We start from the raw sequence: 27283 nt of genomic DNA, 5'->3' as shown, positions 1-27283 counted from the left end.
GATTGAATTACCATTAAAGCTTAAATGCTCGTTCCCAAGGAAGCATCGCATCTGCCAGCATTATTCACAGCCAATCCTTGCGCTAGCTGGTTGAGCCACTTGGGTTTTTACCCAAACATTAAATAGTGCTCAGAAAAGTAAGCAGTGCATCATAATTGGTTAAATACTACAAAATGACCTGTATCATAGAAACGAAGACACTTTCATTCAAAGAATATCTTAAAATTACTATTGCTGAAATAAATCAAAATCTACATTAAAATATTACTAATCACCATTACATGCCATAAAAGAATAAATATAAATCATGGCAGATTAATAGCAGCATAACAAAGCATCTTTACATATTTTCACACTTTGGGCTGCAAAAATACTCACAGCCTAGGAATACATTGGTAAAGTTCTGAATTTCACTTTGTTTTAGCTCCATATACTACAATAAAGTAAGGGCAGTGTGAATAACAGCTCCCTTTTCTGCATAGCTTCAAAATTATTCTCAGTAGACTTGAGGAATGGAACCAGAATGGCTTTGTCATTGGTCCACTGGTCCTTTGTCAAAGTGTTAAGGAAAACAATCAACAATGACTTCTGTTTATACAGAAAAGGAAAATAAGGCTATGCTTCACACACAAGCGTAACGTTTTCAAAACCACTGGAGAGTTTCACCTAAAGTGGAGGTTTCTGATAGAGTTTGAGCTGTGCTAGCCCCAGCCTTGGCTTCAGAGGTGCGACACGCCTGCCCCCACACCACCACAGGCCTGACGGGACCTGGGGACCTGCTGCACGTCAGCACTGAGGACACTTAAAAGACAATTTTCAGAACTTTAAAGGCCCAAATGGGGCATTCATATAAAATACAGTTCACTTGAACAAATCAGTCCTAACTTGACAATTTAAATGCTTATCCTTACAACTCAAAGTTACGCTGCACAGAGCTGACTTCTGCTCTACTTAGAACTTGACCCTCAGCCTAATGCTCAGGTTTCTAGGGGGAAGAGGAAGACAGGGGTACGGCTGGGCCGAACTCTGACTGCTGCAAGGCTGGTGACACTTTCTCCCTAAGACCTCGAAAGTGAAAATAGCTGAAAGTCAGACTCCTTATTTCACATACGAGCTTACAGCTGATGAAAACACCCACACAACTTAACACAATGGTTTTTTTTTTTTTTTTTTTGTCAAAACAAAGGTCTGCTGGTGATGCTTCACAGTGAAACCTCCATTATCACTGAGAACGTCACTTGGAAAACATTCTTAAGGAATGAGTCTCTTTCTCATAGGCTCAATTTCAGGATTCTCAAAACACAATGTTTTGTTCAGAAGTTCCCATGATGAGGCCTATTGTTTCTGAGGTTGACATTCTGTCTTCAGACCGGTTTCTGCTCCAGTCATAGGTTGTGGTTGTCTTTGTTCTTGGTTAGAACCTGCAAGTAGACTTCATGAAGTGTACTGAGGAAGCTGGAGTCATTCTGAAAGAGACGGTAATGTCAGTTACCTCATCGGACCTCATGTCCTTGATAACAGCTTAGGAAAAAGCTGTATAAATGATTTGTATAACTAGTAATCCAAAGAATCTCACCATCCAGAAACAACCATAATAAATATTTTGGAATATGCTCGGATATTTTTTCACCAGGTTTATATGCTCAGGAAGAGAATAACATTACTCCCAGCTAGTCCTGATTTCACTTTATGACCTACTTACTAACATATTTTTTTTTAAAAAATTAAAGAATAAAAATTCAAAGACTAAATTGATATTCTACATACCTTTATTAAATGTATTAATGTATCCTGGAGCTGAGACTTGCTGAGAATAATAGAAGGCTTTCTCTGATTTTCTGATGTTCCAATCGTCAAAGGAGAAGGGGAGCTAGCTTTCCTCTCCAGGTCTGTGGCCCTGGTGACCGCCTGCTGGAAAACACTCGGGGACAGCAGCACTGAAGACACTGCAGTGGTTGTTGCAGTAACCAGTGGGGGGCCTGCACCCTGCAGGGGAACAAGGGTCATTCTGTATCAAAGTGCAGAAGCCAACAGCCAGGCCCAAAGTAGGAAACACCTGATAACCGGATAAGCAGGAGGAGTCTGCAGCAGAGTCCAGTGCCAGCTACTGGAGTTCAGATAAGCATGCAGTAGAAGCATGTGAGCAGTTTACGTCTGGTTAGGAAGCTTGTCAGCTAAAGCATGAAGAGCCCATTTATGTGATAAGGATTCTGTGGAGTTGTTATGGGAAGCCAATCTGATCATCACAGAAGGGGAACAGGATGAATAACCAGCATGGTAGGTGCAATAAGAACCATCCTATGATAAATTAAACTGTGAAGTTTTTTTATGGGAGGGAATGACTGAAAAAGGGCACAGGGGAACATTTTGGGGTGGTGGAAATGTTGTGACTGGGTGGGGTTACTCAAGGGATATATGTTTATTAAAAATCACGAAAATTTGCATTTTATAATATGTAAATTTTACTTCAATAAAAAGAGCATTAAAAAATTCAGTTACATAAGCATCAGTTTCTTTTACAGTGTTCCATATATTTACTATGTACCACTGCTGGCATCAAAGATACAACTTTTTTTTTTAACAGATGTTTTTATTGATTTTTCAGAGAGAGAGGGAGAGAAAGATAGAAACATTGACGTGAGAGAGAAACATCGATTGGCTGCCTCCTGCACACCCCTACCTGGGATTAAGCCTGCAACCCTGGCATGTGCCCTGTCTGGGAACTGAACCAGGTCCTCTCAGTCCATGGGTTGATGCTCAATCCACTGAGCCACACTAGCTGGGCAAAGATACAATTTCTTAAAATTAAACTAATATCTGTTCCGGTCTGTTTGGCTCAGTGGTTAGAGTGGCAGCCCACAGACCAAAGAGTCACGGGTCCAATTCTGGTCAAGGGCACATACCTTGGTTACAATTCAGTGCCTGGTCCTGGTCGGGGTCATGCAGGAGGCAACCAGTTGATGTGTCTCTTGAACTGATGTTTCTCTCCCCACCAACCCGTCTGAAAATAAATGGAAAAATATCCTCAGATGAGGATTAAAAAATAATAAAATAAATAAATAAAACTAACACCCCTTCCCCCATTCAGATGAGCTTCTAGGTTAGTAATGGCTAACCATCAGAACACACTCAACCAGTAATAATCAGTTTTTTTAAATAATTCTCACATTTGATACAATCAACAAGAGAACGACATTTCTCTTTCTCTTTCTCCTATCACCCTCTTCATATATAAACAGCAAAGAGCCTGCCGGTTTTAAGGGTTTGGTTTTGGTGTCTGAGCCACTTCGCTTCTTTTTCTGGTGCAGCACCAGGCTGAGGGCTCCCGCCAATCACTATCGCAGGACAAGCTACAGGAAAGACTGGTTGACAAGACCGATCAGAAGCTGGCTTTAGTTTAAAATCTGAGACCTGAGGAGAGGTGCAAAGGCTCAAAAGCAAATGGAAATGTAAAATTTTGTAACTGAAAAAAAATAAGTTTGCATTTCAAGGTTGGGAGGTGATGGAGGGTAGGGACAAATTTTAAAAAATGGGGCAGGGGAGGACAAGCAAGAGACAGAAGATGCAGGCCGCGGAGGCCTTGCCGTTGGAGCAATGGGAGGCCCACGGGAGCACTGCAGCAGGTGGGGACACTGCCCTCTGCTAACTGGGACATCACGGCTCTTCCAGGGCAAAGAATGCTTCCTCCTCAGAGAACAGGTGCCGTGCCCTCAGCAGCCACCCATTCACAAACACTGAGTGTCCACGCTGTGGCTGACCGGCCCTGGAACCCACACAGTCAGGGAAGACAGAGAGATGACCTGAGGTCTACGGAGGTCATGGCAATGACTCTCTCTGGGGAGCAGGGGAGCCTGACCTAGGAGGGGGTTATTTACAACGGGTCTAGGCTTGAAAGCTTTAACTTTTCACTCAATTTTAACGTTTAATTCACACCCAGAAGAATTTAAACATAATGTGTTCTTTATTTTACTTTATTTTATTTATTTATTTTATTTTATTTTTTATCCTCACCTGAGGACATTTTTCCATTTTTTGTACAGATAGAGTGGGAGGGAGAGAGAGGAAGAGAGAGAGACAGAAACATCGATGCGAAGGGACACATCGAGTGGCTGCCACCCGCACGACCAACCAGGGCCGGGGACAAACTGCAACCGAAGTACGTGCCCTTAGCGGGAACCGAACCCGGGTCTCTCCGGACCGCAGGCCGATGCTCTAACCGCTGAGCAAAACCGGCCAGGGCTTATTTTATTTTTTTATCATCCTCACCCGAGGACATTTTTCCATTTTTTGTTCAGGTAGAGTGGGAGGGAGAGAGAGGAACAGAGGGAGAGAGAGAAACATCGATGTGAAAGGGACACATCGAGTGGCTGCCACCTGCACGACCAACCAGGGCCGGGGACAAACTGCAACCGATGTACGTGCCCTTAGCAGGAACCGAACCCGGGTCTCTCCGGACCGCAGGCCGATGCTCTAACCGCTGAGCCAAACCGGCCAGGGCTAAACATAATGTGTTCTTTAGAAACTGGGAGTCCTTGCCTGGCTGGTGTGGCTCGGTGGATTGAGCATTGTCCCCTAGACCAAGAGGTCCTGGTTCAGTTCCTGGTCAGGGCACATGTCCGGGTTGTGGGCTCGATCCCCGGTGGGGGGCATGCAAGGAGGCAGCTGATCAATGTTTCTCTCTCACACTGATGTTTCTATCTCTCGCTCCCTTCCTCTCTCTCTCTAAAAATCAATAAAAACATATTTAAAAAAGAAAAAATGGGAGTCCTTACCGGGATGGCACCGGATAACACCTTTGGCTGGGCAAAGCCTTCAGGATCCTGGTTTTGCTGCATAGACTGCAATGTTTAAAAAAGAAAGATGAACAGATGTAGCACATTTCAATTAAGATTTCCTAGTTTCTGGGGGAAAAAGTAGGTTAGCAAGAGAAAACGTTAGCAGTGGCTCCAACATTAACTAGTTTCCGATTCCTAAGGGAAGAGGCTGACAGGAACTTGTGACAATGCACCGGAGACTCGCCTGCAGGTCAGAGCTCAGGGCACCTCCCGCCTCCTCAGTTCCCCAAGGAGGTGTGTGCGAAGCCTGTAACGTGTCTGTAAGGAAAAAGCTGAAACCTGTGATTCTTGTAAGAGCTGGGTTGCCCACGTATACTGTTGCTGTTGAGCCTGCAGAGATGCAAGACCCTGGAGGACACCTCCTGAGAAGGTGACTGAAACTGTGGACAGGCGGCACCAGTCTTCATCCAGGGTCCCACTTACACAGGCTAAATTTTGTCCCCATTCACTCAGAGAGAAAGAACTTGTTGTAGAGCAAATACATTAAAATTCAATGAGGCCCTGGGTCCTAAAACTGGATATTGTCACATAAACAAAAATGTATACAGATAAGCTGGCCTTCAAGATTGATGGCAACTGGAATGGCTCAGCTGGGGGGATGTCACCCCATGCCCTGGAGGTTTCTGGTTCGATTTCTGATCAGGGCACATGCCCGGGTTGTAGGCTTGAGTCCCAGTAGGGGGCATGTGGGAGACAGCTGACAGATGTGATGTTTCTCTCTCATAGATGTTTCTTTCTCTCCCTCTCTCTGAAATCAATTAAAAAAAAAAAAATGCTGATGGCCACACTTCACTTCCAGAGCAACAGGAAGTGTGGCAGCAGACACACTGCAGGGCATAAGCCCTAACAGTTCAATAGGACACCCTCTCTCCTCGACAGAAATGGCCCAAAGTGACAATTTAATAATGTAACCAAAATACAAAATTTACTCTTTGAAAAGAATGAAACAAAATATTCCATTAACTAAGAAATAATATATAATTATGATGATGAGCTCTTCTACACAATATTTGGTAAAGTGTTAAGACTGGAGATTATCATTATTAAAGGGCATGAGACTAAAATCTTGAAAACTAATCAATACACATTACACTAGAAGGTTCTACCCTCTTTCAGTTCTGTGATCTTGTAACTCACCAACCTCATAAATTATTCAGTCCCAATTCCCACAGCACTCGCGAAGTGCCTGCCTGTGCCGGGTGGACCAGGGCGCCATAAGAGCACCTCGGGTCTGAAGGTACAAGGTCAAATAACGCTTCCTGGTGAAACTGATGTTCAGCCAACATCTGAACCCTGCCCCACACTCTGCCATGAAGTCTCACTAATCATCCTTTTTAACAGACCCACTTGTCCACATTCCTACTAGTCCCCACCAGCTCAAACCTGGGTGACTGCCAAAGCCTCCTCCCTGATGGGTCATCCTACTTGTCTTCTCCTTTCCCAGCATGCCACCCTTTCCTCAAAGCCCTTGAGAGATTCTCTAGGGTTCTGAGAACAAACCTCAAACTCCATAACACAATTTACAAAGTCTCACTCATCAACCAATACCCACACTCCCATTTTTTTCTATAGTAGATCCAGTCACACTACAATCGAGTTCACAAATGCCTTCTCAACCCCAGGACCCCCGCACATGCTACTACCCTTGCCTCAAACACTTCCACACCTCTAGGAACGTCTGGCTAATTTTACTGAGCTTTCCTATCTCAGGTGAACATCAGTTTCACTAGGAAGCTTTACCTCAGACCTCCAAACCTGGGATGCTCTGAAGGCACCCTAGTGTGCCTGGCATAGGATAGATACTGAATGAGTACTGAGGGAGCTGGGAACTGAACCAAGCTTGGGATAATTTGAATCTGAGTGGTCCTGAGTCAAATGAGGACTTCTGAAACTATCAGGCAAAAAACAAACAAAAAACCCTAAAGTGCATACTCTGTTAGGAAAATGCAAATACTGTTTCTTAGCTTTCATCAGTTGAAATAATTTCGAGAAGTAGAATGTGTTATGACACCATTCACCAATTATTTCGTTGTTTATTACAGGGCTCTGACCTCCCCTTCCTTCTAGCCTGACATACTCAATAGTTGTCTCTTTAAAATGACTCTCTTTCATTTCAGTCAAAATCATGGTCTTTCCAGTTTCATCCCACCCAGTTACAGCACCCACCCTCCTGCCAGTACCTGAAGGGGAGCAAGCACCATGTTGCTCAGGGTGGTGGAGGCTCTTGCTCCTGTCTTAGGGGGAGGCTCTATGAAGCTCTCAGGGGTGGCCAGCTGGCCAGCTGCTGGAGAAAAGCCAGGTGCCACTGCACCCTTCCCAAGCGACTGTGTCTGTATTTGGTCATGCTGTGGGGTCAACCTGAGTTTCTGGAGAAGATCAATGCTTGGGAGGGTTGTACCAGCGGTATTTGTCACGCTCAGTGGTGCCCTGAAGGGGCTCTGGCTGGCAGGCAGACCGGCATGGCTCAGCTCAGGGACTGGCTGACTCAGGAGTGGAGACCTCTGTCTAGGCGTGGTCTTCACTGCTTGCATCATGGTGGTGCTTCGGGCTAAGCTGGAGTGAACCTGTGCAGTAGGAGCTTCTGCTGGTAGAGTGGGGCTGAGCCCAGGACGCAGTGGGATCGCATAGCTTGGGACCTGTTTTTCACTGGACTGTGAGATGGAGGCAGGAGTGATTAGCACCGGGGCGGTGACTTCAGGTTGCACTGAGTGGTGGGCAGCCGGATGGACTCCCAGGTTTTCTGACTGAGGGGCGCCTCCTGATTGCTCAAAGGAAAATGGTAGGAATGAGCTAAATTCTTTTTGAGCGGCATCTCCTGGCAGCCTCTCCACTTCTTCTGAATCCAGACCCACAACTGTTGGCTGTTCCTTTGGCAAAGAGGTTCCAAATAATTCTTCCACTGTCAGGTGTTTGTGTCCAGATAAAGCAGACTGAAAAACAAATCAAACCACTCAAAGAAAGAAATCTCCTGCAAACCAGTGTAACTTCTTTTTCACAACCAAAACGGTTTGCAGAAGCAAGGATGGATGGAGTCTGAAAACAAGAAAATGGAACAAACTGAAGAGGCACTAGTGACTAAGGCCAAGACGCAGCTCATCTTCCCACGTTGGTGGGCAGAAATCTACCTCAGCAGCCCTGGCTGGGTGCTCAGTTGGTTAGATCGTTGTCCCGATATGCCAAGGTTGTGGGTGTGATCCCTGGTCAGGGCACATACAAGAATCAACCAAAGCGTGCATAAATAAGTGGAATAGTAACTGATGTCTCTCTCTTAAAAAAAATCTGCACTAGAAATAAAATACAAATTTTAGGGACTCCAGATAATAGTGTTAGAATTCACCTTTTTCTTGGCAAAAGATTGATATTGGGTGAAAGGAAAATTACTTTATTACAAAGTTAATCGAGCCTAGTGCCCCCTGTCAGTAACACATGTAGGGAAATCAAACTCAGGAGGACAGAGGGATATAGTGCTGATCAAGTAATCCTACTTTTATTTTCACTGTTCTTGATACAAAGCTAGGCATTGCACCTTGAGGACTGGGTCTCAAATACCAGAAAATAAATATAACCACTTAAAAAAAAAAATAGCAGGCCATTCTTCATCCTCTTCCCAAATCACAAAATTCTTAAGAAAAGCCAGAGCATTTAAGGCCCGCGCGTGAAATGCACACCCACGTGACTGATCTGGCCTGCTGACACCACTGCACCGACCGAAAGGAGCAGCATTCATGCTTTCCAACCGTGGGCTGTCCTGCACCTCCCCACCTCCACATGTTGCCTATTCATTTCACCTTTATTGACAGGGTGCCAGGTCCTGCTCTGACCTGGGCCCAAGGGACACAGCAGGGAGTAACAAAAAAGTCCCACCCCAACAGAGCTTACATTCCAGTGGGAGACAAACCTAAGTACTTTGAAAACACAAGTAGCCTCAACTTATGGTTTTATTATTATTTTTAATCCTCACCTGAGGACATTTTTCCACTAATCTGCAGATAGGGCTGGAAGGAGAGAGGGAGAAGGAGAAGGGGAGAGAGAGAAAGAGAGAGAGTGAGAGAGAGAGAGAGAGAGAGAGATTGACGTGAGAGATCACAGCGATTGGATGCCACCTATACAACCCCAACTGGGGCCAGGAATGAACTGCAACCCAGGTACGTGCCCTTGGCCAGAATCAAACCCAGGACTCTTTGGTCTGTGGGCGCCGCCCTTGCTGCTGAGCTATACCAGCCAGGGTTCAACTTATGGTTTTATTTCTAAAGTGTGTGGACTACTTAGTTGTTTAGATATGTTTATATGTAAAAAACACGATTTTCAGGGCCTCAGAAAATCTATAAAGGCTCTAAAGTACACTGCATGTGAAGTATAATCACGATAGTTCTATGGTATGATCACATTTCTACAAAAAAATGAGCACACTTTTTTCGTTTTTTTTTTTAATCCTCACCCGAGGACATTTTTCCATTTTTTTGTTCAAACAGAGTGGGAGGGGGAGAGAGAAAGAGAGAAACATTGACATGAAAGGGACACATCGAGTGGTTGCCACCCACACGACCCAACCAGGGCCGGGGACAAACTGCAACCGAGATACGTGCCCTTAGCGGGAACCGAACCCGGGTCTCTCTGGACTGCAGGCTGACACTCTAACCGCTGAGCCAAACGGGTCAGGGCTGAGCACACTTTTTTCCAGGCCAATGTTTGTTTCATCCATTTGACAATAATGACTGAGTCCGCCAGGTGCCAGGACGCTGTGCTGTGATGGTGGGTGTGGGGAAAAGAAGGGAGAGGGGCTTACTGGCAGCAGGCTCTAGGGGAGAGGGCTGGGATGTCCTTTGTCAAGGAGACACAACAGGAGAAGGAGGCCAGTGCTGAGGACAGAGCATGCCGGGCAGTGCACAAGGGACAGCAGGGAAGGCAGTGCCCTGGTGAGGACAGCACCCGCTGCTGGTGAGAGGTGGCAGAGCAGGGCTGAGGAGAAGGAAGACAGCACCAGGTAACTGTTGTTGAGGAAGCAGCAGAAGCCTCCTCCAGTTGTGAAAAACTGTAATTTCATGCCAAACAATTTTATCTTAGAAAATATTCAATAAAGAGAACTCTATTAATATTTAAAAACTAACATATCTTGGCAAATTAATGTGACAAGAGGTTTAAGGGAAGGAATCCTGAAATGGCAAGTTCAGACCACCCACTACCATGAGGTAATGAGACCAGCAAGTCTGTGTTGTCACATCTCCCAGTAGTTTAAGGGATCTTCCAGATTCAAAATCCACTTCAAATGTAAGGCAGCACTGACATCTAATTGCAAACTGTGGATGTAAAAAAATGCACAAAATCTTTTTAAAAAATTTATTTAATCTTTTTTTAATCCTCACCAAGGATATTTTCCCACCTATTTTCAGGTAGAGTGGGGGGTGGGGAAGGGGGAGAGAGAGAGGAAAACAATGTGAGAGAGACAGACACCGACTGGCTGCCTCCCACACGACCCCGACCGGGGACCAGACCGGGGAACCAAACCGTAACTGAGGTATTTGCCCTTGAGTGGAATCGAACCCAAGGCTCTGCAGTCTGCGGGCCAACGCTCTAACCACTGAGCCAAACTGGCCAGGGCAAATGCACAAGGTCTTATATGGTTTAACTTCCTTACATTTTTACTTCTGAAAAAGTTATAGAGCTATGGCCTGAAATCAAAGATACCTAGGTTTAATTCCCAGAGTTTAAGTAGGAAAATTATATAATCTATTTAGTTCTCTCACCTGAAAAATGGGGGCGGTTGTGGTAATCACCTCATAGAGCTGTTGTGAAAATTAAATTATCAATCTAATGTCTGGTGCCCAACAAACATCCAGTAAATGGCAGTTGGCTATTACCATCACACGAACACCATGTAGTCTTATATCAAGCATGATAAATCTGTGTTAGCGTATGGTTTAAGGGACATCAACTAATATGTTTGGATATTAAAAATTCATCAAATCCTCTGGAATATCATGCCCCTATAATGCAAATAACAACAATACACCTGAAGAGATATCAAGGCCATACTATTATAAACCACCCTGTAACATTTCAAATTCATTCAATGTAATTTAAAATAGACCATGAGTTCTCCCATGGGGCTGACTTCTCTGTGCCCAGGCCACATAACTAGTAGAATGCGCAGGTTCCACTTCCCAACCTGCCCACTGACATTTATTCCTTTTGGATCCCTGGCATCATAAATGTCTATTGATGAACAGAGAAAAATACCCCCCACAATATCTAAGAATTATGATAAAATATACATAACAAAAGTTACAATTTTAACCACATTTAAGTGACGTTCAGTGGCATTCAGTACATTCACAATACTGTGTAACTACTACCATCTATTTCTAGAACTTTTTCATCAACCCAACAGAAACTCTGTACCCATTCAATAATGACTCCCTATTTTTCTCTTCCTCCTGCCACCCCACCTACAGCCCCTACTAATCTCAATTCTACTGTTTCTATAAATTTGCCTATTCTAGGTACCTCGTGTAAGTGCAATCATGCAGTATTTGTCCTTTTATGACTTGCTTACTTCACTTAGCATGTTTTCAAGGTTCATCCATGTTGTAGCATGTGTCAGAATTTCATTCCTTTTTAAGGCTGAACAATATTCCACTGTTTGCATATCTTGTTTACTCATTTACCTGATGACTGACACTTGGGTTGTTTCTATCTTTGGCCACAATGAATAATGCTGCTATAAACATCAATGTAAAAGTATCAGTTTTAGTCCTTGTTTTCAGTTCTGTTGGGTATATGTCCAAGAACAGAACTGCTGGATCATATTGTAATTCTACATTTAACTTTTTGAGGAACTGTTGAACTGTTTTCCACAGCTGCTGCACCATTTTACATCACCACCAGCAATGCAAGAGGGTTCCAATTTCTCCATATTCTTGCCACTACTTGTTGGCCATTTGTGTATCTTAGTAGGAAAGATGTCTATTCAAGTCCTTTGCCCATTTTTGAGTTGGGTTCATTCCTTTTTATACACATTATGCTTAAAACAAAATGATCAAGATGCTTGGCAAAAAATATAGTGCTAGAAAACTACACTGATTTTTATTCATTAATGCAAATTATGTAGATCTTCACCACATTCTGTTATGTATTTATATCTATATCTGTATCTAAATCTATATCTATATCTATGCAGAGAAACCAACATTTAGATGTAACTGCTTTGAAAATCACAGACCATACTAGGCCTATTTTGCAGAAATTTAAGTCTTTCCCAGGTAAGAATACTATTTTTATAAGAAAAGGAGTAATTGTAATAGGACATGGAGAAGCCTCAACACAAAATACACCTTAGGCTTCAAAAAGGGCATGATCCATGTAACAATTTTAACCTGCCTAGTGGAACATCAATCAACTTTTGAACAATTAAAATAACTTCCATTTACATTTGGAATGTTTCTATACTTACACTTAAAAAACAGGTATTTCTAATGGTTTAAAATCAACTTCATATTAAAAAAATGAAACTAGCTCTGGCCAGTTTGGCTCAGCGGTTAAGAGTGTCGGCCCTTGGACCAAAGAGTCGTGGGTTTGATTTCGGTCAACGCACGTACCTCAGTTGTGATTCGGTCCCTGGCCCTCGTTGGGTGGTGCAGGAGGCAACCAACTGACGCGTCTCTCTCACATCGATGTTTTTTTTCCCTTTCTCTCTCCCTCCCCCTCTATCTGAAGATAAATGGAAAAATATCTTTGGGTGAGGATTAAAAAAAAAAAGAAAGAAACTATATGATGAAAACGTGAACCCAAGACTGCAAAAGCAGCAGAAAAATTTCAGATTTCTCAATGCTGCCTTCCTACAACTTCTGCAGAGCAGAAACAGATCCTAACACTTTCTCTGGAGCAGGGTGTGTGGTCAAACATTAGGGTTTCAGATATATCTCCCATAAAAAGGGATAAATGAAATTGTGATGACAATAAGTTATCATAAGCAGAATGGTCACTACATGGGAAGCCCTGGGCTACATACTTCAGGTGCATTACTCTATTAATCGGTGAGGGCAGTACTATTATTGACATTTTATAGACGATGCCCAAGTACAAAACGATCAGACTCTAGTCTAGTTCTAACAACACAGTCCACCTTCTTACCATTATGCCACCACACTGAGATGTCAACTAAGCAGACTATAGGTTACCTAATCAACTGAACGGTGATATTAATCCCTGGAAAACAGAGGTGCAGCTAAAGCTTAAATAACTAAGAAGTGGCTACAGGTCCAAATGTACCAACTTTGGAAACATGTAACTGGCGAATCATCACAAGAGGCTGAACTGAGTAAGCAGAGCACATTCCTCCGCATGAGTTCCCAACAGTTACAGTCCCGGTGCCTGAGAGGACCCGGTCATAAGAAAAACTGGCTACATTCCTAGCAACTGGGCTTATTTATTCATGGATTCATCTTCCATAGAAAAGGTGAAATTTTACACTTCCCTCATATACGAAGATGCTTCAGGTTTGGATTCTGAGTTTTATAGTGTCTCACTTTAACCAAGGGTGAGGCTGACCATTTCCCTTGGGAGATGGTTCAGTGAGCAACAGCATGTATGGTGCACAGTGGAATTATAATACACTGTATCAGGTTTCGCACTGTTCTCTGCTCACCTCACAGCTCTCACTATTTAGAGAATTTCATATTTGTTTGGCTCTATTGTGTCCATGTCAGATTTCCTACCTGGTCAGTAAACTGAGCACACAAGAAAGTATACATTGCCATAAAGATAAAAAAAAAAAAAAAAGCAGCCATTAGAGAAGTAGTCCCAAGAGAATTTTAATAAATGAATTATGAAACAAATAGAATTTAATACTATTAAGTCTTGAGAGCATTATTTGCTCCTCAGCACTAGATGGCAGTGTTACTACAGAAATGTACTAGCTTCGTGGTGGGGCTGATTATGGGCTAATTTTAGTTAGTCATGGCTTCTGACAAAATTCAGAACTCAGTGTTTTATAAAATTTTGCCACTCTGGCCTATAAAATAAAATTTTATTTATTTATTTTTTAAATCCTCACCCGAGGACCTTTTTTTTGCATTTATCTTCAGATAGAGCGGGAGGGAGGAAGGGAGGAAGAGAGAGAAACATCCGACGTGAGAGAGACACATCGAGTGGTTGCCACCCACATGACCCCAATAGGGGCTAGGGACAAACTGCAACTGAGGTATGTGCCCTTAGCGGGAACCAAACCCAGGACTCTGTGGTCCACGGGCTGATGCACTATCCGCTGAGCCAAACTGGCCAGAACTGAAATTTTACTTTTTAAACAATATGTTTGACTGACTTATTTATTGTTAATCCTCATCCAAGGATATTTTTCCATTGGTTTTTAGGTAGAGTGGAAGGAAGGAAGGGAGAAAGAGAGAAAGAGCAACATCAATGTGAGAGTGACACATCGATTGGTTACCTCCCACATGACCCCAACTAGGGCCAAGGTACATACCTACAACCCAGGTATGTACCCCCGACTGGGAATCAAACCTGCAACCCTTTGGTCTGTGGGCTGACGCTCTAACCTCTGAGCCACACCATCTGGGCTAAAATGAAAATTTAAATGTATGTGAAAAATGAAGGAACAGCAGCATCAGCACTGTTTGCATTAGAGGGTACAACTCTTTGAGAGCCTACCACTCGAATTCTGTATGTCCACAGATCCATCACCAGTGCTTCTGTTATAGGGCTCAGCACCGATGGCTTGTCACACTCATCTTTCCATGAACAGTGCTTTATGGGTCTTTAGGCATTTTTGAGGGGTACAAGTATTCACTTGCGTCTCACAGTAACTGTTAGACAATGCCAGAATCCTTAACCCCATGTTTCAGAAAGGAAAGGGAACTGACTGGCCCACTGAACACTCATGGCTAATAAACCAGACCAAAAGGAATGCAGGGACCCTGGCTCCTTCTTTCCCTCCATCTCTCAACATATATTTTCAAAAAAAAATTCTACATAGCACCACTTATTTTTTTGACCTGCAGGATCCTAAATACAAATACAGTAAGAAGGAAACATAGGAATGTAGTAAACAACATCTGGTTTAAATAAGTTATCACTGCCTGGCTGGTGTGGCTCAGTGGTTGAAAGTTGATCCATGCACCAAGAGGTTGCCAGTTCGATTTCCAGTCAGTTCACATGCCCAGGCTGTGGACCAAATCCCCAGTGGGGGGCATATAGGAGGTGGCCAATCGATGTTCTCTCTCACTGATATTTCTCTCTCTCTCTCTAAACACCCCGCCCCCCAAAAAAACTATGGGTTTGCCCTGGTCAATTTAGTTTAGCAATTAGAGCGTTGGCTTACAAACTGAAGGGTTTCGGGTTAGATATCTGGACAAAGGCACATACCTGGGTTGCAGGTTCCATTCCTGGCCCCAATTGGGGTCTTTTGGGAGGCAACCGATTGATGTCTCTCTCACATCAATGTTTCTCTCTCCCTCCCTCCCTCCCACTATATGTAAAAATAAGTGGAAAAATATCCTCAGGTGAAGATTAACAAACAAAACTATGGGTTTTATTTGGTTATCTGTTCATTTATCAAGCTATCAGTTGTAAAGAAAATCAGTTCAGTTAACAAATATTTACCATGCTAGATACTAAGTAAGAATAGATGCTTACATATGGGGAGGAGATACAATGAATAAATACAGAAACCACAACCATGTTAGGAGGGCAGAAGTCTTAGGGAGAAAATAAAGCACAGCAGGACAGGTAGGGAAGAATTTTTATTAAAACAGAGAGGTAAGAGAAGGCCTCACCTATATAGAGGACACCTGAGTTCTGAAGGAAGAAAGTGAGCAAGCCACATACAGGAGGAAAGTATTCCAGGCCAAAGGAACAAGTGCAAAAGCCTGTCCTGAGGCAGGAGCAGGTCTGGCACATTTGTGGAAAGGCAAAACAGCCACTGAGGCTGGGGCTAAGTGAGCAAGGCAGAGAGATAGAAGATGAGACCGGGATACGGGGCCAGATCAAGTAGGGCTTTGTGGGCCACTGCCATGACATTGGCTTTTGAGTGAGACGGGATACCACTGGAGAGTTTTAAGCAGGAAAATGCCAGGGCCTAGCTTGTTTTGCCAAGATTACTCTGGCAGCTGGGTTAAGAACAGATAAGGAGGTGACAAAAGCAAAAGCTGGAAACCAGACAGAGGCTTCTAAAAAATCCAGATGAAAGGTATGTGCATGGACCAGGGAAAATGACATGAGCGGATGCCACTATGCTGCTGCCCACACATGCCTTGACAGACAAAGGACAAATCAAACTAGTACTGCACTAAAATCCTTACAAAAACTACTGTGTTTTGTTATCTTGGACAAGGCTAGGACTTCAGCTGTACAAACCTTATCTTGTGACCCGGATGGCATCTCTTCTAGAGTCTCAGTGCTTCCCAGATTGGAGAGCTGAGTACTTGGCTGTAACCCAGGGCTGGAGATATTTGAGTCGCCCATCTGATTCTTAAATCAAAAGGAAAAGTATATCACGTGAAAAAGTTTGCTATTATTTGGCTCACACAACAGCAATTGAGGTTATCAGAAGTGCTATTTTAAAAAACAAACAAACAAACAAACAAACAAACAAACAAAATCCAAATGTTTTGTTTTAGACCCCCAGGTAACATACAGTAAAACTTCTATCAAGTTGAACACTTCATTTTAGACAATAATGTTAGCAACAACTGTTGTTTTGATAACCCTTTTAAGGAAAAGCCAATGGTAATACTTTATTACATATTCTTTTTCATTAAAAAAATTTCCCAATTTTATTGAGAAATAATTGATATACATCACTGTATTTTAAGATGTACAGTATGATAGTTTGATTTACATATATTGCGAAATAATTACAATAGGTTCTGCTGACATCAATTTTCTCATATAGGTACAATAAAAAGAAAAAGAGAGGTATTTTTCATTTTATTTTTAATATATGGTAAAATTAACGTTCCTGGGGGTATACAGTTCTGTGTACCCATCACCATAATCAGGATGTAAAATAGCTCTATCACCCCCAAAAAACTCCCTCCTACTGTCTTATTGTAGTCATACCCTTCGTGCATTCTTAGAAACTAGTGATCTGTCCTCTGTCAGTTTAGTTTTGTCTTTCTGAGAATGTTGTAAAAAAAAAAAAAAGGAATGCTGGCTTCTTTGTCCTTCAGGCCTCCAAAGACTCATATGTACGGAATTCATAATTCTGTACATATTAGTGTTCATTCCTTCTTACTGCTGAAGTATTCCACTGTGTGACTACATTACAGTTTGTTTAACCATTCACCCCTAGGAGGACATGTATGTTGCTTTCAGTTTTTGGTGATTATGAATGTAGCTTTTATAAATATTCACAGTTTTTTTTGTGTGTGTAGACAAAAGCTTCATTTCTATAGAGTAAATACCTAGGAATGGTACCTAAAATTCTTTCATAAATTTCTTCTAAATTTTTATAGTTTTGTTTTACATTTAGATCTATAATCCATTCGAGTTGATTTTTGTTACAGGTGTTACTTTTAGGTCAGCATTCTTTTTTTTTTTTTTTTTTGCATATAGATGGCTAATTATTTCCAATCATTTGTTGAAATCATCATATATTCCTGAAAATTAAACTAAAATTTAGGTTCCCTGACAAAAGTCATAAAATGTTATAAAATTCCTGTTAACTTGTATACAACACTACAAGTGAAAATACTTTTGTTCTTAGAGAGAATACTAAAAAAAGAGATGGAGATGGAATTACAGTACTTTAGAAACTTAAATTCTATTTGGGTTATCTGATCCTGCACCTGGTGAACAGTATCTAGGTCAAAATAAACACCAAACACAGTTTAGAACACCCAAGATAAAAAAAACGGCCTTAAACTTCAGTCCAGAGACAGACTAATTTTTCTTGATACCATATTATAAAGGTATGTGCTTAGCATAGAGTAGATACTTGAATGTTAAATGAATGAATGATACGCATTTTTCCTATTCAAATGCCTTAACCCTTATTTTAGAATACCATTTATGCTGTGTTACCCATTTAAGTAGAGGTGAAATATTCGGTGAAAACCTATGAAATATCTTCCAACATATTTGTGTAACATCACCATCAACTTTATCAACACACTGGAAAACACGTGGAACTGAACTGTATTAGAGAAAATACAAACTCAAAACATTGTTCATAACAAGTTCTTAAAACAGCACTATAAATGTTCTGGAAAATTTTTAATATTGGGAGTTTTTAGATAAAAATCCCAGTCTGGCCCTGGCTGGTGTGGTTCAGTGGTTAGAGTGTCTGACCATGCACTGAAGGGTCATGGGTTCAATTCCCAGTCAAAGGTACATATCTGGGTTGCGGGTTGGATCCTTGGCCCCGGTTGGGGCGCATGCGGGAGGAACCAATTGATGTGTCTTTCTCACATCGATATTTCTGTCTCCCCACACTCTCACTCCCTTCCACTCTCTCTTAAAAAAAAAAAAAAAAAAAAAATCAATGCAAAAAAATATTCCCAGGTGGACTGATTAACAAAACAAAAAAAATCCCAGCCTGTCATCTTAAGAGAAGCTGGATAATTTGGCAACAACTGCCTGGAGGTGAGCTGCAACTGACTGATAAAGCGACAGGCTCTCTGTCAGACCCACCCTGGCCCACTGTAGACACTACCACGCCCATGTGGTTCTGCAATACATTTGTGCAATACTTGAAACCCAACATGAGCTCATTTAAAAAGGTCCCTAGAATGTCACTATTTTTCCATACGTGTGCAGTGCCATTCTTGGAAGGTTTATTCTGAGTTTCTGTTAATGACAGTTTTCAATGTTTCTAAGGACTGGGGGATAATCACAGACAAATTTTCTGGAGGGAAATTTTATATTTGATATAAATCTTTAAAATGTCGAAATCCTTTGATCTACTAATTCCATTTCAAGTAACTTATCTTGAAAGAAAGATTGTGCATGAATACTTAGCTATAAGAATATATTCTGAATTCTTAATAGAAAGAATCAGAACAACCTAGGTTATTATTCATATATAGCACAGAAGGAAAAATACACAGCTATTAACATCACAATTCTTTTTGAAAAAAATTTTTCATTCCAGCAAATGAAATCTCACAGGGACTCCCTATGTAGTTACGGTCATAAAACCATAATGTTCTTGGGGGGGGGGGGAGTGACAGGTTACAAAAGTTAATGAAAACTACTTTTAAAACTAGTGAATAAAACTAGTGTACACAAATATACCACAAACACTGGGATATATCTATATATATTTCTGCAAGGATACATGACAAAGCACTAGCAATGATTATTGCTATGTGGTGGAATTATAATTTTTCTTTTATTGTAACTTTTAAATATAAAAGTTTTTGTAATTAATATGTAAGGCTTATATAATAAATAACGGTGCACCTATTTTTTTAAGAACAAAAATGTCTGGGTTTAAAAAACAATTGCAGTTAAATTAAAACAAAATAAACAAATGAAAAACCTCTGCCAAAATCCAAGATTACAAATCCAGGCAAGAAGCAACTCAGCTGTGAAGGACTGAGGTTTCAGCTATCTTTCTTTACCTTATAAATAGGAATGGTGGTTAAAACTAACTATAGTACTTGGGGAGAAAATGTTTATTATAAAGAGTTTTCATGTTCAAACAGTCTCTATTATAAATACCTCACCAAAAAGTCTGGAATTTCATTCACTGTATTAATATACACTGGTCAGGGAAGATTTAGAATTGGGATTAAATACCATCGCTGAGGCCTAGCTTGCTCCCCTGCCCTTGACTCTGTCAATCTCCCAAGTCTCTTTCTAAAGATAAACAAAGGGGCCATCTGGAACCATGTGACAGCTGAGGAGAACCCATCCAAACACTAAGATATGAATTCATGGGTCACTGCTAACACCAACTCCATCAGATGATAGGCCAAGTGCAGACAAGAAACAAAACTGCTGTTTATGGAAGTGCTACCTGTTTGCACAGTTTTAAAAAACAGAACAGATTATAAAGTAAATATCAAAGTTTTAACTAAATTCCCAAAGATTTTTATTTTTATTAATTTATTTTTATTACAGATGTTTCTCCTTTTTTCCCATTGACACCCTCCTCCCCATCCCCCAACCCTGTCCCCAGCTTTGTTGTCCATGTCCATCGGTTATGTGTACATGCATATAAGTTCTGTGGTTTATCTCTTCCCTCCCCCCACCACCCCCTCTTCTGAGGGTTGTCAGTCTGTACCCTACTTCCACGTCTCTGGGTCTACCCTGTTTCTCAGACTGTTAGGTTCATTATATTCCACAAATAAGTGAGATCATGTGATATTTGTCTTTCTCTGCTTGGCTTGTTTCCCTTAGGATAATACTCTCCAGGTCCCTCCACGTTGTCTCAAAGGATAAGAGATCTTTCTTTCTTACAGCTGAACAGTACTCCATTGTGTATATGTACCACAACTTTTTTATCCATTCGTCTACTGATGGACACTTGGGCTGTTTCCAGGTTTTAGCTATTATAAATAGTACTACTATGAATACGGGGGTGCATATATTCTTTCCGATTGGTGTTTTAGGCTTTTTAGGGTATATTCCTAGAAGTGGGATCACTGGGTCAAATGGTAAATCAATTTTTAATTTTTTGAGATAACATCATATTGTTTTCCATAGTGGCTGCACTAGTCTGCATTTCCACCAGCAGTGTACTAGAGTCCCCTTTTCTCCAAACCCTTGCCAACACTTGTTGTTTGATGATTTGTTGATGGCGGCCATTGTGACAGGCGTGATACCTTACTGTTGCATCTCTCTGATGATCAGTGATGTGGAGCATTTCTTCATTTGTCTCTTGCTTGGAGAGGTGTCTCTTTAGGTCCTCTGACCATTTTGTAATTGGGTTTTGTCTTCCTTTTGTTGAGTTGTATGAGCACTCTATGTATATTGGAAATTAACCCCTTATATGATGTATCATTGGCAATTATGTTCTCCCATACAGTGGGTTCCCTTTCCATTTTGATGGTTGTTTCTTCCGCTGTGCAGAAGCTTTTTAGTTTGATGTAGTCCCATGTGTTCATTTTTTCCTTTGTTTCTTTTGCCTTAGGTGATGTATCAGTGAAAATTCTGCCGCGTATGATGTTTGAAATTTTGTTGCCTACATTTTCTTCTAGGATTTTTATGGATTCATGAGTCACATTTAAGTCTTTTATCCATTTTGAGTTTATTCTTGTGTAGGGTGTAAGTTGATGGTCTAGTTTCATTTTTTTGCATGTAGCTGTCCAATTTTCCCAACACCATTTATTAAAGAGGCTGTCTTTACTCTACTGTATGCTCTTGCCACCTTTGTCAAATATTAATTGAGCATAATGTCTTGGGTCAATTTCTGGGTTCTCTGTTCTGTTCAGATTTTGATTTTTTAAAAAAACATCCTCACCCGAGAATATTTTTCCATTGATTTTTAGATAGAGTGGGATGGAGGGAGGGAAAGAGAGATAGAAAGAGAAACACCGACTGGTTGTCTCCTGCACAACCCCAACCAGGGCCAGGGATCGAACTGAAACTGAGGTATGTGCCCTTGACCAGAATCGAACCCAAGCCTCTTTGGTCCTTAGGCCAACAACTCTAACCACTGAGCCAAACCGGCCAGGGCTTTTTTGATGTATCTTTATTGTTGAAAGTATTATAGACATCCCCCTCCCCACTCCTGCCTGCCCCCTGCAAGATTTAGTTTTAATCTAACCATAGACAACATTTTATTTCTTCCATACAATGAAAGAATTTTCTTACAACTGCAATTATTGTTCTACCCACATTCTTATTTTTGCAATGTGTGTTAACTAGCAATCCGGCCAGATTTTTGGATTGTCCACTCGACCTAAGGCTCCTTTACAGCTCTGTGCACAAAATCGAGGTTTGGTTCCTTCTTTCGTTTTGTGGCTACTCAGTCCTCAGCTTGAGGTGTAAGCCTGGCCACCTCATGCAGTGTCTGCTCTAGTGTACAGCACCTATGCTTTCTGTTCATGTGGCACCTTGATCTGGTCATCACCAGCAACAAATGACAAGAGCCTGGACTTATTAGTCACCTTACATCAGAACAAAGAAACAGAGCAAGGCATCTATGTAGATAACTCAGACCTCATTAAGGATATGAAAGGAAATTTGGGGGATATAAGGTAACTTAAAAGTTCAGAAAATGGTTCTTGAAATTTATTTTCATCCAGTTTCCTGAGAATCAATGAATTCATTATAGAGAAGACTGCTTTTCCTATATTAATTTTCACAGATCCACAGGTTCCTCCTAATTCTCTATGAAACACTGAAGAATTTTGTACAACTTGAAACTTTCTCACGAGCTCTTATGTGTACTTCTCTCTCCAGGAATTGGGACTCCTCTGGTGTTTGAATATAAGAGCTTTATTGTAGTTTATGGTAGAAACTACCTTCCAGAGTACTGCTTCAAAAGTCTGTTCCTTGAACTCTAGATTCTTAAAAGGTAGTATGTGAAAAATGGTCCTATAATCAAATCAATCTGGGAACTGGCAGTACTGTTTCATTCACTGTGGGGACCTCACAGAGTCCTGAGCGTGCAGAGCCCTAAGCAGACAGAAGAAGAGCCATGCTAACAACGTTCTTTAACTCACTGGACCTCTAGGAGCCTTTTCTCAAGGAACGTCTGTTAACACGTGAAGCCAGTGTTAGAGTAAAATGGTTTGGGAAATATGGTTTTAGAGAGAGCTTTTTACACCTTGTTCCCTGATCTTTTGGTGAGGATTAAACAAGAAATGAGAGAAAGTAGTTAGCTCAATGTTAGTAAGGAGTAAGGTGACAATTATAATTCTGCAGAAATGAAGTGAAGACCTTCAGTCTCACTCCAATGAAGTATGGGGCTTGTAAATATTGATGTCAAGTGAAAATTCAGGACAGTTCCAAAGCCACAAGGTTCGAGGACCACTGAGGAAATGTCTACTATTCGGCACACTGTGGGCAGTTCATCAATATGAACTGAGTAAATGAATGAATGCCCACAACTTCTAGTTGGGGAGAAAAATGTTATCAGTTAACTTTTAAACTAAAATACAAAACAAAAAGAAAAAATGAATTCCAGAAAAGCCTCTCATTTGGGGAAAATTCCAAAAGATGCTTAATGAAGGCTGTGCACTTACTACCAACAGACTGTAGTATTTTTAATTTTGTTCTTTATTGATTTTTTTTTTGAGAGAGAGGGAGAGATGGAAATATTGATGAGAGAGAACATCAATTAGCTGCCTCCTGCATGCCCCCCACTGGGGATTTGGCCCACAACCCGGGCATGTGCCCTGACTGGGAATCGAACTGATGACCTCTTGGCGCCTGGGCTGACGTTCAACCACTGAGCAACACTGTCTGGGCCAGATGTAGTATTAAAGATTGTACTTATCAGAATACTTTTCAAAGACTATATAAATTCCTATGACCTAGACAAGGCATTAGTTTTTCCAGAACTACCTGCTGTAGGCTAACTTCTGCACTCCAAAACCACTTTCTCCCATAGTAATTTTACAGGAATAGAAAAAGAAACATTCTTAATTTTCATGCCAAGTCAGAGACTCTAAGGGAAGCAAATAGCCTTAAAACTAAAAGAAATGTTTTCTTTTTGGATTAAATATTTCTGCTGGCCGTGGAGGTGACTTCCCTAGTCCACGAGCCCCCTGCAGGTCTCCTCCTCCCCCTCTGGTCCTCCCAGTCGGCATGCAGAGTCTCACCCTCTCATACTCATCCTTGGCTCGGCTGAGCATCTCCAGGATGTCGATGGGCCTGTGGTCACTGCAACCGTTGGCCTGGCTGGGACTCTGCTTATCCCGGGCAGCTAGCTGGCAGCGCCGTGTCTCCTCTTCTACCACCCTAGAAGATGAGAACCAGACTTTAGAAAGATCTGTTTAGACTCAATCTCTGGTGTTCATGTTCCAAGCATACAGGAAAAATGTCATAATAACCATGTTCTCACAATACAAAACACAGAGCCTTGGCTACCTCACCCTGGAACATATGACTGACCAATTCATCCTTTTATTTAGAGCACTGCCAACCAATAGATTTCACTGTAAGGGCAAATGCATGGAATTCCATTCTAGAGTTGTTAGAAATAAGTACATTAAAACTCTAGGGGGAGCATTTGAGATGTTGCTCCCTGGCATATATTATCTGGTTCAGATAAACTCTTATAAAAATTCTCTACAGCCCTGGCCAGTTTGGCTCAGCGGTTAGAGCATCGGCCTGTGGTCCGGAGAGACCCGGGTTTGGTTCCCGCTAAGGGCACGTACCTCGGTTGCAGTTTGTTTCAGGCCCTGGTTGGGTTGTGTGGGTGGCAGCCACTTCGATGTGTCCCTTTCACGTCGATGTTTCTTTCTCTCTCCCTCCCACTCTATCTGAACAAAATATCAGAAAATGTCCTCGGGTGAGGATAAAAATAAATAAAAAAATTCTCTGCAGGCCTGGACATTTCTTATATCAACTTAGATTAACAGGAAGAAATAAAATTTAATATATATGCATGGGGAATTCACATAAGTATGAAATATTCCAAAGACAGTAGGCAAAATGGAATACACACACACACACACACACACACACAAAATATATCATTCTGGACTAAGAAAAAGGAGGTAAGGGTCTGGGACTTCAAAGGGAAGGCACTTCACAGGAAGATGAAAGAATTAATGTATAGTAAACAAATATTTGCTGGGCTCTCTAGAGACAGTAAGTTACAAAGAGGACTTTGAGCAAATGGGCCTTGCTAGGTTTTTTGCCTGTTTGCCTCAACTAGTTCATTTTATACTGTGGAACTCTATAGTGATAGTTCTTTCCAGAACAGGCCTTCTATCTTAAATTCTTTTAGACAATTTGTGGGAAGGTCAAAGGTTCTTCCTGAGTCTTTTGTTTCTTAAAAATAAAACAATTCTCAGTGGCAAATTTTGCTTCCCTGTATACACAAACAAAATGTTAAAAACATAGGAATTATGAAGGTGTGTGGAAGAAACTTCCCTATACCCTCAAGGTTCTTTGGCTCTAATAATGAAATAGACATGAGACAGATTAACAACAGAAAATAACCAAATTTAATTACATACGTATGTATGAGAATCCAGCATACACGAGCAAGTCAGAGACCTGACATACATGAGAGGTCAAGAATAGAAAGTTAAAATTAGGTATATAAAGCATTCAGAGCTAAGGATGAGGTAAGGTGGCTTGGGGCTTCCAAGGGTCATTGCAGAACAATAAGAAAAGCAAGTGTTTAGTAGTTAGAAGCTTACCTTGCCATAAATAGATATATCTACATAGATATATATTTATATCTATGTAGATATATCTATCTATATCTATATTCATATCTATCTATCTAAACTCCACTAAATTATCTCTCTTTTTTTAAGTATCTCAAAATCAGTCAAACTAAATGGTAAAGTAATTTTGAAAACAGACAATGCCACAAAGACAAGGGAAGTCTGCATAGCTGAACAACTCGCCGTGGGAAGTTTGCAATGACATTGGGCTAGCAAGGAGAAAAATTAGTTTCCTGGAAATAAAGGTCTTGGTGAAACTTCAAAAGTAAATGATAGCACTACAAGCAAACAAAAGGCATCCCTATTCTCTCCTTAAAAATCACTGAGTGGGTAACTGAGATCAGGGTGATTTCCACAATGCTCTTTATTTTGATAGGTGCTGCTTAAGCTAATTCTGTACTTAAAAATACATAAAGCAAAAAATGTTGAGAGTTAAGAATGTCACTTATAAGGCTGTGGTGTTTCTATCTGTGGGGTTTCATTTCTTAAGACTATCCTCTCTCCCCTACACATAAAGGTCTGAAGCAATTATAACAACATGTCAGGAACTGAAAGCTAGGTGGTGAGCACATGAATTTTTTTATTGTCCTTATGTTTTTCTTCAAGCTTGGAAAAATAAATTTTAATAAGGTAATTAAAAAAAAAAGATGTATTTAGGTTTCAGTCCCTACCTTTAAAACAGTCCATCCAGGAACTTCCAGTGTGAGATGTTTTTTTTTTTTTTTGGGGGGGGGGGAGGAACATTGGGTTAAACAATTTTAAACAGAGATTCCAAAATGGCGGCGGAGTGAATGGAAGCTACACAGACCATCTCCCAGGACCAAACTGGAATTACAACTAAAATAAAGACAAATCATTGGGAAAAAGCAACAGAAAAGCAGCTTGTGAGGACCATATAACCAGCGACATGGAATTGGTCCTGGTAGGATTGTGGAGGTGCAAGAGGGGGGCTGGGAGCCCACGGACAGCAGCAGTATTAGCTGTGAGCAGCATCCTCGGGGTTAAAATCTGAAGCTGGCTCCACAGCGCAGAGGGCTAGGACAGAGCGCTAAATTAGCCATAGCACTCAACTTGGACTCTGGCAGAGGGAGGGTGGACTGGACTGGAACTATGTGGGGACACTCGGGATTTGGAGGGCACTCAGAGCTTTTGCTGAGTTGTGGCCACGCAACACAGTGGCCATCTTAATACTTCCCAGGGCTCTGGGGAGAGGTGGCGGCTCCTCCCTTGGAGATTCAACCCCACCAAGGTGGGCCAAAGAAATGCAAATTGAGGCTCATCAACAACCAGCATCTGCCCCACCCTCGGGAAATTCTTTTACACTGAACACCTGATGGAGTTTTTCATTCAAATGAGAATCCAAGGCTGTTCAAGTAACCAGACTAACAGCCTCCAGGCAAAAAGTTAGAGAATAACTGAACCTTTCCTGAACTTGCAACTCTACTCAGGAAAGTAAGACTTGACAGTGGTGTTTAACAAAGGTCCTCCCATGCTCATCCAAACCCAGTAGAAGGAGCCACAAACAGCAGAACAGCAACACCCACAGAGAAAATTTGGCAGGCTCCAAAACCCACTGAAATAGCCAAAATGGTGAAACAAACAAACAAAAATTCTAAATGAAAGAACAAGAGACCTCTACCAAAGATGAGATAAATAAAATGCAGTTAAACAAGTTATCAGAGGTAGAGTTCAGAGCCATGATCTTGAGGAAACTCAACAGCATGAGTAAGGACCTCAACATCATGAGTGAAGATATAGAAGCATTGAAAACCAACCAAGTGGAAATAAAGAATGACATAGAAATAAAGAACACATTGTAAGGACTAAACAGCAGAGTAGAGGAAGCTGAGGACCAGATCAGTGAATTCAATGACAGGGTAGACAAAATCAACCAATCAGAAAACCAAAAGGAAAAAAACAATTACAAACAGGAAGACAGCTTAAGAGAACCGTGAGACAATTGGAAATGTAATAATATTCGCATGACAGGAGTCCCCCCGCGAAAAAAATATGAGCAAGGGTTAGAGAATATATTTGAAGAAATAGTGACAGAAAACTTCCCTAATTTGGTGAAGGAAGAAGGCATTCTAGAAGCACAGAAAGCCCCAAGGAAGAAGAACCCAAACAGGCCCACACCAT

At 41.4% G+C, this 27283-nt stretch overlaps 1 protein-coding gene across 2 annotated transcripts in view; it reads right to left on the bottom strand.

Annotated features, from left to right (window-relative positions):
* Positions 1-1155: 1155 nt before the first annotated feature.
* Positions 1156-27283, bottom strand: part of DCP1A (decapping mRNA 1A) — a 67175-nt gene continuing 41047 nt past the window's right edge. Inside the window, exons 5-11 of one of the 2 annotated variants that reach the window (XM_036266441.1) lie at positions 23564-23702; positions 16203-16316; positions 10055-10132; positions 7016-7765; positions 4773-4838; positions 1768-1986; positions 1156-1466 (exon numbers count right to left, since the gene is read on the bottom strand). In XM_036266441.1, coding sequence (XP_036122334.1) covers positions 1386-1466; positions 1768-1986; positions 4773-4838; positions 7016-7765; positions 10055-10132; positions 16203-16316; positions 23564-23702 — 1447 coding nt within the window. In that variant the 3' untranslated portion in view covers positions 1156-1385. The remainder of the gene's footprint in view (positions 1467-1767; positions 1987-4772; positions 4839-7015; positions 7766-10054; positions 10133-16202; positions 16317-23563; positions 23703-27283) is intronic. The other variant, XM_036266440.1, reaches the window with a different exon arrangement.

This window comes from Molossus molossus, unplaced genomic scaffold (assembly GCF_014108415.1).
Source record: "Molossus molossus isolate mMolMol1 unplaced genomic scaffold, mMolMol1.p scaffold_m16_p_18, whole genome shotgun sequence".
Lineage (NCBI taxonomy): Eukaryota > Metazoa > Chordata > Mammalia > Chiroptera > Molossidae > Molossus > Molossus molossus.
The sequence above is the reverse complement of the archived record's forward strand: the minus strand, read 5'-3'. Positions and strand labels throughout refer to the sequence as shown.